The following is a 10,094-nucleotide window of genomic DNA, read 5'->3' as shown; positions in this document are numbered from 1 at the left end:
ATGTCTCCATCAAATTCAACCAGATGGTGTCCAACCCCAGAGCAGCTCATGATTTTGGAGGAAATGTATAGAGGAGGCATAAGAACACCAAATGCTTCTCAAATACAAAGGATCACGGCCCACCTTTCTTTCTATGGCAAAATCGAGGGGAAGAATGTATTTTACTGGTTTCAGAACCACAAAGCCAGGGAGAGACAGAAGCTAAGAAGGAAACTGAGCAAGCAACTATACCAACAACAACTATTACAGGAGCAGCTGTGCCTCCATCGATGCCATAATCAAGAAAACAAGTTTCTTAGCTCAAATGAATCTCCTCCTCCTGCTCTGCATCAGCTATCCCTCGACAAGTCAGCTGATTATCTTCATCCGGTAATCTTAAATCTAAACTAATTTCATCATTTTATTTTTATTTAGACGGCTGAAAATTAAAATGCATGTAAGAGCTAAGCTAGTGGGCAGGTTTTAAGTACATTAACAGCAGCACAAATTCCAAATAATTTTTTTCCTTTCTTATTTTTTTAAGTGGTGTAATAGTCATATCTTATGGTATTTCCGACATTCTCGTTTACTTAGAGTAGGACTAGAAGACATATTTCTTGACTCCATTAAAGCAAGGTGACCTGTAACGCAAGTCTTTTAGTTTTTTTTTTTGTTTTTTCTGGCTATTCCGTTTGGGAAAACTTGGATCCTCGGTCCAAGTCCTAATACAAATTCATGGAAGTACCAAAAAGAACAAACGAGGTTCTGAAGATTGTAAAGTTAGGCAAATTTTCAGCCTGCAACTATGTGTGCCTGGATCATGCATGCACGCTAAAAATGTTCTTAGGCCTTCTGGATCTGTGTCGAATGAATTGGATTTGCTATCCAGCCATCAACAGATAAAGGAAGTAACTAATTGGTTATCTTTAACACTAACAGGGTGGAGTTGGCAGTGCAGCAGCACATATGACCAGCTGCACATGGAAGAGGGATCCTCCAAACATGTACGAATTGCAAAATACTAGCATGATGAGAAGCTATGGTGATGATTGGACGATGATGATGTTGAAGATGAGAGACGCGGGTCCTACTCATTATCCCTCTTGCTGCAGCAGTAATAGACCCCTGAAAACCCTAGAACTCTTTCCCATCACAACCCAAAATGTCAAAGATCATCAGGCCACCACTTCCAACCCTAGCCGTAACTCATACTCGTGAAAGTTGGAAAAGGTATCCCATATATGTAATCATGGCACGTCTTGCCTAACTTCAATGGATCACATGTAACAGAATAATAAAACGGGCAGGTTGCTTAATTCTGTGTATTTCATTGAGAGTTAGCTTTAGGTACGGCGTGTGATGGATGACATTTATGGGATACCATTTTCATGACTTATGACTTATGTACGATAATATCTTATCTCTTTTATTTTATTCCTATGTTGGATAAGAATGGAGATAGAGATGAGAATAGTATAGGCTATAGGCTTGAATTTTTCATCTTCCAGTGAGTACTATTACTTTGTTTATCGTGTTGCGTGGTTTCTGTTACGTTTTCCTGTGGACTTGGAATTGTCTGAATTGTCTAATTTGCGGTAAATGGTATTCATGCAGTGCTTACTGACCTTTGAAAATGTTCACCCTGCCCTGCAACTACCACTATTTGATTGTATGCGCGGGACTTGTTTACTCGTACTAAACTAGATTCTGCACAAACTGGATCCAGCTTGTCTTATACTAGTATTCTTATGTATAGCTGCTATGGCTCAATTTCTGTCCTGCCATAGAAGTGTAGAAGATGTGACCATATATATCAGGCTTTGTTAACTAATATATCCATGGGAAAATAGACTGCTGGACAAGTCAATGCATGCACATGCATAATCCACAGATTGCAGATAGGGGCATGATAAAAGAAAGGGATAATTTCATAAACCTCCCCTAAGGTTTCTGATAATTTCAACCATCTCTCTTCAGGTTTGAAAAATTACACTTACCTCCCTTGATGTTATGAAAAGATTACGATAGCCTTGACAAATCTACAAATTCTAAGTAAAAAGTGGGTGTAAAGAATAAAAAATCGCATCTTGCAAATGTTTCTTTAATCAAAAGCTCCAACCTCAATCTATTATATTTAATTCAATTCTTAAGTTATTTAAATGAACTTCTTACTTAATTTATAAACAGCCGACTAGCAAGGATGTATTTGTTAAAAATAGTTTCTTCACGATTTACTTAGCAAAGGGGGAAAAATTGATGCCTTGAAACATGGGCTAAATTTTTTTGCAAAGAACTACCTTAAAGTTTTTTTTACTTTGCAAGTAACGCAAATATTTGATTTCTTTTTCATTTAATTTATTTTTAAATTAAATAGAGGCAATATAGGATATTCATTAGACTTTTTGTGCTTACATTACCATTTGTTAACAAAACATACTTTCTAGGGGAAGTTTCTACAATTTTTCAAATCTCAAAGAAGGTGATTGCGATCATTACAAAAAAAAAGTTATTTTTTTGAAATTATCCCTAAAAAAAAAGAAAGTTTTTTTTTAGTTGCAATTGAAATATGTTTTTTACGGGTTAATTCCACTTTGCACCCTTCAATTATATTGAAATTTCTACCTTAGTTTCTAAACTTCAAAACGGGATACTTTAGCCCCTTAATATTAATCTAAGAATTAGTCCTACTTAAGTAAAATGGTTGATAGAAGTGAGATAAATTTTATACTTAAATAGGATAGATTTTATATGTTAGGGACTAAATTGAGACAGATTATATTTTGAGAACTAAAGTAGAAAAAATTGCATACTTTAGGAACTAAAGTGTGATAGATTTTATACTTTAGGATTTAAAGTGTCCCATTTTAAAATTTATGAACCAAAATAATAATTCGAGTATAGTTGAAAAGTGTAAAGTAAAATTAATTCATTTTTAAGCTGCAATTGGAATGAAGCTTACATGGAAAAAAATTTTAAAATTAATATTATAACAGGTTTTATGTGAGACAAAAAAAATAGTAGAAAAACATATATATATGACGCAACGAAAAAATTTTCACGGAAAAATGGTCACACTGTCACACCACTCTGCATTTAGAATGTCGATAACCATATAGAGGCTCCCTACTTTGGAATCAAAACTTAGGGTCTGAGTCTAGCAAATTGGTGAGATTTGAAAAGGGATCTAGGAGTAGAAGATGGAAATTCAATAGAAGAAGGAATTCTTCCCATTAATGGTGAAAAGATAGATGCTTGTGTGTGGTGACTGTTTGGCGTGAAGTACATCTCCTGAAACGATGATATGAAGGGTGGAAATGGATCAGCCTGGATTTCGTGTGACACTTCGAGGCTTGGTGGGAACAATACGTTGCACTATAGTTTTCTCTTGGGGCATGTCCCAGCGGGGATCATTTTTGAGAATCCCTACTACTGCTGGGTGAAGAATATCTAACAAGAGAAAAACATAAGAGATAGCAGATGGCAATAGGATATTCCTTCCAAATTATTATTGTGTTGCATTTAATTTTCACACTGTTATTTTCATGTTTTGTAGTAGCAAAAAGCAAAATGATCTGACTCTTTCTTCTGATGATCAGTATCCATCTGAGACATTGTCGTGTGTCTCCAGCTTTGAAAGGTCAATTTCCACATTTTCCCGCACTATCATATCGTTTCCAAAGTTTCTTGACAGAGGTTGTGTAAAAATAAAATAATCATAAAAAGAGTAGAAGTTACCAGTAGACATTTACTAATTAGCATGACGAAACTAATCGGAAAGTGAAAAAGCTTGAAAAGGGGCTCAAGTGGGCAGTCTTGGTTGACTGGATTCTTGACTCCGATCGGTACGTGGCCAAGTTTAGCTGCTTTTCCATATAAATCTGATTTAGCTGCTTTAAAGTTTTCATTCGAACCAAACGGACCAGTGGCAAAAATTCTGCAGCCGAGGCAAAAAGGAACGAATGGGTTAAGAAATAAGAAAAACGAAAGGGTTCTATTCTATCATGTAGGAGCACATCTGACTCCTCTCGTGGATGAATTAAAGGTCCGTTTGTGCTAATACGTGTATTATTTTTAACGTAGAATCATAGTAATTTCAAGAAATATGAATGATAGTATAACTATTTCTGAACGATATAATAAATTATTATATATGACTTGTGCACTTCTATAATCAGATGTTTTATTCGTTATTGTGACCATAGATCTTGTATTGTATATTAGCTACTGCTAATATAGACTTGTACATATTTGTTATGTCAAAGATAAAAGTGGAATTTTTTGATCCGCACAATTTGAACTTTGATTTTATTGACCAATTGTGGACCATTTATCAGCCCTTTATCCAATAGCAATCAAGAAAACTATATACGAATGCTGATTAGATTGTACAAACCTGTGGCCAATATTTCAAAACATGGAAAGCATCACCCAGGCGAGACGAGGCCTGTTTCCAGTCAGAAAAAGACGAAGGAATAACTATGCACGATGGTATCTTCCCGGCCCCCTCCCCTTGAAAATAGGTTTTATGCTATAAAATTCTGAGATACAGTACGATGTATAAAGTGAGGATTGACCAAAACGATTGTATCAATTGCTACAAGGAGCTTGTTATATGTTGTATGATTTGAGAATTGACCAAGAAATATTATATGACGATTATTTTCTTGAGGAAGTAGTTAGTATTATATGGAAAATAGTATTTTTGAACATTTTCTTGAGGATTACGGATGGTTTTCATGGTTTCATTGGGGTAGTTGGGTATGCCTAATTCTACTTGGAGCGGAAACAGAGACCGAAAGTTCAATGGAGTGATTATGATTAAAATTTAAAACTTGAAAGCCTTTGCAATCCATTGCCTGAGGGCGGATGCCCGTACGAGAGCTACTACCATCAAATCTGCAACATAGCAAAGGCTTAATAAAAACTAAAAAAAAAAAAACTCAACCAAAATCAATTTGACTGCCTAACTAAGTTCTGCATCTATATACGTCTTCTGTATCGTGAAAAAAAAAAAAAAGATGCGTACAATATGATACAGTATGGTATGCCATTGGACATGCCTATTCAGAAAAAATATATATATATAATAAGACTACAAAATTTCTCTAGAAGTTTTCCTTGTGAAAATGGAAGCGTGTTGTCGTTTCTAAGCTTAGTTTATGGCATAGTTGTTTGAGTGTCTTTGTAAGTGCTGAACTTCCACAGTAGAAGACTCCTGCAACAATCCATCATTTGGCAATGAGAACAATCTTTAAGCCCTGACAAAGCTGGAATCATCAGTTGGAAGGAAATGGATGACATCAACTTACCAATCCGTGCGGATGGATTTTGAGTTGCCAAATCAGTGAACACTTTCCTCCAGTTTGGTCTTGCAAAATGCGTCTTAATCTGTCAATATATTGTGTCAGAAACCAACATTAAGTTTATTGCGGGAAAAGCTTTGTGGAAATTATGTGTTTGGACGTGAATACCCGACTTTCTGATACAACATCAACTCCATTCTTGGCATGCAGCAGTGACTGAACCATTGAGATTAATGCTGATCGAGCATCTCCTTCTTCATATACACTAGTCAAGTAGTTATGCATTTCTATGACATGCTGAAAAGAGAGTTCAGTTCGAGCAATCTTAAGAAAAGGGAACTGAATAATTATGATCTTTTTTAGTTTCTATGTGACTTACATGATCATCATACTCTGCTAAGTCATCCATGACTCCCTTGAACCATTCAAAAGATCCTTGCTCGCGTGTTAACCAGTAAAAGTAGGCTCTTTTAGGACCTTTCTTTCTTGCTAGTAAGTCATCTGCAAGGTCCTGCAATAGTTTATTTTTGTTTCATACATATGTTCATCCGGTATGATTGTCCTCTCATTCTTGAGAAAATTTAATCAAAGATTCAGGAGCTTGATACTTACTAATTCAACTCTATTATTTAGAATGTCTTTTATAATGCTGATGAATGGTGTCGCTCCAATCCCCAGTCCAATGAGAAGAAGGGTGTCATATTTCTTGTAATTTTGTGCAGGTGCTCCATAAGGTCCTTTGATCAAGATCGTTGGGAACCTATACTTAATGTAAACATAATATTAGAGGTGACATATTTGAGCAATCTTAAGATTACTGAATGGGATTTACATGCTCACCCTGCTTGTGATTGCTGAGGAGTACCAGAACGCGCCCGTGTTTCCAATCTTACAAGGCTTCCCGTTTTAGCTTGTGCATCTTGAGGTTCACAGGCCTGCGCACGAGTGCCTCAGAATAAAGAGAGAAGGAAAATGAGATGTAAAAACAGACGATTGAGCAAGAAGGGTCTATGTATGCTTCTGCCATTCTTTAAATGAGAAAGAAGAGCACAAGGACCGATCAACTGATCCTGTGACCCTGTGGCTGAAAAAGAGGTTCAATGTTTGTGTTGCCGGTAAAAATTTGCCGACTGTACTCTGAGTTGCACAAAACTTAACCAATTTTTCTAAACAGGAGATCTCGTAGATGGTTTGATGGGATCAGATCACCTGAACTCGATTCAGAATAAATAAACGGTGAGGAAAAAGGAATAAGTATTACCTTCTCAAATGTGTTTTTGAGCTCCGTAGTCCAGTCTCCCAGTGCACGTATGTGGACACTGAGATAGGGATCATCAGGTGCAGATGTGATGGAGAATGGATGCCTGAAAGAGATAAATGATAAATCATGTTATCTATTGCTTGGGCTGGATGGAAGATCATTGAAAAATTCCTGCTTGCTTTACCACTCAAAAGGTGATATATCAGGACATTTGACAAAAAGGTACATCCCACTTTTGTACTTGAATCCTACAGGTTTGCTCATGTATAGTGCTAGAACATTTCCTGTATATATAACAGCCTGCATACGAGATGCATTAGTGAATTAAACTTATTCTTGTGAATTTGAAGGAAACTAATGGAACAAGGAAGACCAACCTTCTCTATGTCCACCTGGTACTTGTGATCATACATTGTGAGAATTCTTTCGCTGGCATATATGAACATTGGGACAGCCAGATACATCCATGTCTGCACCATAAGGACATCATACATAATTCCACACCTATGAGAGGTTTTAACTAGAACATTGTTTGATGAGAATATTGGTTTGTATTTAGCCTCATGCAGAAATTTACTACTGGAGATTGCATTTTCAGCAGATCAATACGGTTAAAATGAGATATTTGATGGGCGAACTAAATCTGTTTTCGGTGCAAAGTGGAACGGTCATCCTTACAAGTGAAATTCATCAAAATGTAACTACGACCTTGCTGAGTTGAGAATGAATTGGAAACTTTTTTATCTCTCGCATTATCAAAACTTATATCTCTGAAAACCATTCTTTAATCATTAAACATTGAATTACAGAAACCATGCGAATGTACCGTACCACTACTGGAAGCTATATATGTTCTTCTGACTCTCATTCGTCTACCTCCGTCAGAAAAAGTGTTCAGGAATTAGTAAATAAGGGAAAATCAGCATACCGTCTTTCGATACCATTCGTTAGAGAAGATCAAGAAGTAGCCGTGTAAGATCAAGAGGATGTAGACAATGGCCAGTAGATGATGCGCATACCAGAAGGAATTGAACCCTGCCAATTTGTCGAATGGATGTGGCAGTTTTACAACATTGCGCCTGAATGAATGCAACGCTAGCGTGAAGGAGAAAGTCATCATAAACACCATCATAATTCCGGTTGCGCCAGGGGTACTAAGCGTAAGCTCAAAATAAGTAGGTTGGTGGTAGTTAAAGACACTTCCATATATATCGTTGAATGTATCACTTGGACAACTTGATAATCTCACCAAATTGCAACTCAAATGAAACACTACATGAACAAAGGTTCCTACTGCAATTGCTACAGCAATCAATTTGTGGAAATTGATATTGTCATCGAAGGGGATCACAGTACCAAGGAATGTTTCCCGTAGCGTTGTAAGAGTTCTCCTGCATACTGGAAGGAGTATCAGAGCCATGTTAAACTTCAGAGTCTCAGCAGCACCCTTAGCCATGCAGACACAATATCCCAACACTTGGAATGTCGGTTTTTTTCTATATTCATGAAATTTATAAGCAAAGAGTGCCAAATTCACACTCAACCACAACGTGACCATCCATATTCTCTGCCAGTTCTCATGTATTTTCCCCGAGATTTTTAGGACAAATTTGCTGACTCGAGTTCTATATCTTTTGGGAATCATGGTCTTCGCCAGCATTAGCGTCCTCTTCGAAATATCTTTACCATCTTCTGAGCTCACCATCCCTTTTAGTAAAGTTTCTAGTTGCCACATCTGTTTATATTCGCCGTGAGACACAGGCAATGAAGTGGACAAGAGAAACAAGGAGAAGAAGATGAAGAAGAGGTTTTGGTTTTTTTTTTTACGTCCTAACCTCTATGTATCCCGTGTGGTCAGGATCGAGCTCTTCCATGATTAGAGCAGCATATGTTGCAGCATGAGTCTTAAAGTTGGACAACTTATTTGCTGAGGCACTCATTACTAGAATCTTTTCCACAAGATATGAAGCAGTTTGATCCATGAGAAAGGATGAATTTGCATAAAGATAAAAACATTTTGGTACATGTTAACTTGTTACCTCTTTGACCTCATCTTCTGATAGCCTGCCATCGCCATTCTTGTCACACCTGCAATAAAAAGGCCACATCTAATCATTGGCAAGTGTTATTGTTATTTTTCTTAACATCCCTTATGTTTCCTGCTTCGAGAACCTCAAAACTGTCTTACATTTCAAAAAATATATGTAGCCGTGCATCAAGGTCTGGATTTGTGATATCTTCCCAAAATTTTCTTAGTTCCTCCTTGACTATACCATTTTCGGGGTTGATCATCCTCCGCCTGGCCAACGTATCAAACAATTCACCCGCAAATTCCTTACTCTCTGCTGCCATCCCTTTAACAAGGAAAATGCAAAATATGTAATCTTGGCTTTCATCCTCGAACTAGCACAAAATCAGCTTAACAAGAAGAGATGTTTAAGAAAAATTAAATACCAATGCACACCCCAAATTTGTCTCTAAAAATCCTCCCATTAACCCCATTCTGATAGAAACGTCTCTCGATTGCTTTCCATGCATCCATTTCCTTCCCTGTGTTAATCCTGTCGAGGAATCGTAAGCCATTAAGCCCTCTAGCAGCACCTGATTGTGTCCTTGTCAAAATGGGGAAGTTGTTGCCAGGAACTCCATTTCTCTTCCTCAAATTGCTTATTTGCCTCTCAAAAGATGTTTGATTTGTGTTTTTCGGTATGGAGCCTGGCTGATCACCATCATCATCGGGCACATCAGCAATACTATCAATTTCAATGCTCTCAAGAATCCATTTTGCCGATCCCCCTTTAGCCAATTCTGTGCGGTCGATTCGTCCCATATCTTTTTTTTTTTCAACTTCATAGGGAGCTGTAGAATCTGAATATATGGTTGCAGGAGACATGTAACAATGGAGGAAATCAAGAAGGAATCAGATGGAGAGGCATCCGGTTGCAAAGGTGGCAAAGCTAAAATTAGTTATTTCAGTTGAAAACTTGGCTGTCAGGCATTCAGCTTTCCCTTGAGAACACCAGCTCAGAAAATGTTATGGGAAATGTGTAGAAGCATTTGGCCAAACAATTTCTCTCATCTCCACCATTGATTTGTCTAGAACTAGTGATTAACATCTTGCACCCACGACATATAATTGACTTGGTACGATGAGATGGATCGACATATGTCATTAGTTACAAAAAAAAAAGAATATTTTCCAAGCCCCTGCACCAATTATTTTACAGGCATGAAAATGCAATCAGAAATTGTTGAAAAACATTAGATGCAATAAGTTCTTGCCAGAAAAATAACAATGTCTGTTTTGGACATTTTAGGCAAACTTTCTAATCATTCTACAAGAAGTTTAGGGGTTAGAATTCCTTGGCCTCTTTTTCATTTCCAAACAATGGTTGCCAAAATGTAAAATTACTCGCAAAATTTGATTATATGTTGCAGTAATAGATGGGGAGGTTACGAGGATACTAGCTACAACAGGGATTTCTTGAATATGTCTTTTTTTTTCAGGTAAAAATATGAAATTTTAATTTACAGGCCTTTGATGTACATTT

General features: G+C 37.0%; 2 protein-coding genes across 2 annotated transcripts; one reads left to right on the top strand and one right to left on the bottom strand.

The window, feature by feature from the left end:
- On the top strand, positions 1-1,197 carry LOC113774781 (WUSCHEL-related homeobox 3). Its single transcript, XM_027319402.1, has 2 exons — positions 1-369; positions 919-1,197. The coding sequence occupies exons 1-2, from the start codon at positions 1-3 to the stop codon at positions 1,195-1,197; spliced, it is 648 nt and encodes a 215-aa protein (XP_027175203.1).
- A 3,887-nt stretch (positions 1,198-5,084) lies between these two features.
- Positions 5,085-9,373, bottom strand: LOC113750470 (putative respiratory burst oxidase homolog protein H). Its single transcript, XM_027294440.1, has 14 exons — positions 8,998-9,373; positions 8,732-8,897; positions 8,583-8,631; positions 8,379-8,492; positions 7,472-8,278; positions 6,921-7,013; positions 6,728-6,843; positions 6,544-6,646; positions 6,123-6,217; positions 5,891-6,042; positions 5,662-5,783; positions 5,451-5,579; positions 5,289-5,367; positions 5,085-5,194 (listed from the first exon to the last, which is right to left on the bottom strand). The coding sequence occupies exons 1-14, from the start codon at positions 9,371-9,373 to the stop codon at positions 5,085-5,087; spliced, it is 2,511 nt and encodes an 836-aa protein (XP_027150241.1).
- Positions 9,374-10,094: the final 721 nt, after the last annotated feature.

Source organism: Coffea eugenioides, chromosome 1, assembly GCF_003713205.1.
Source record: "Coffea eugenioides isolate CCC68of chromosome 1, Ceug_1.0, whole genome shotgun sequence".
NCBI lineage: Eukaryota > Viridiplantae > Streptophyta > Magnoliopsida > Gentianales > Rubiaceae > Coffea > Coffea eugenioides.
This window is presented reverse-complemented; position numbering and strand designations above follow the sequence as displayed.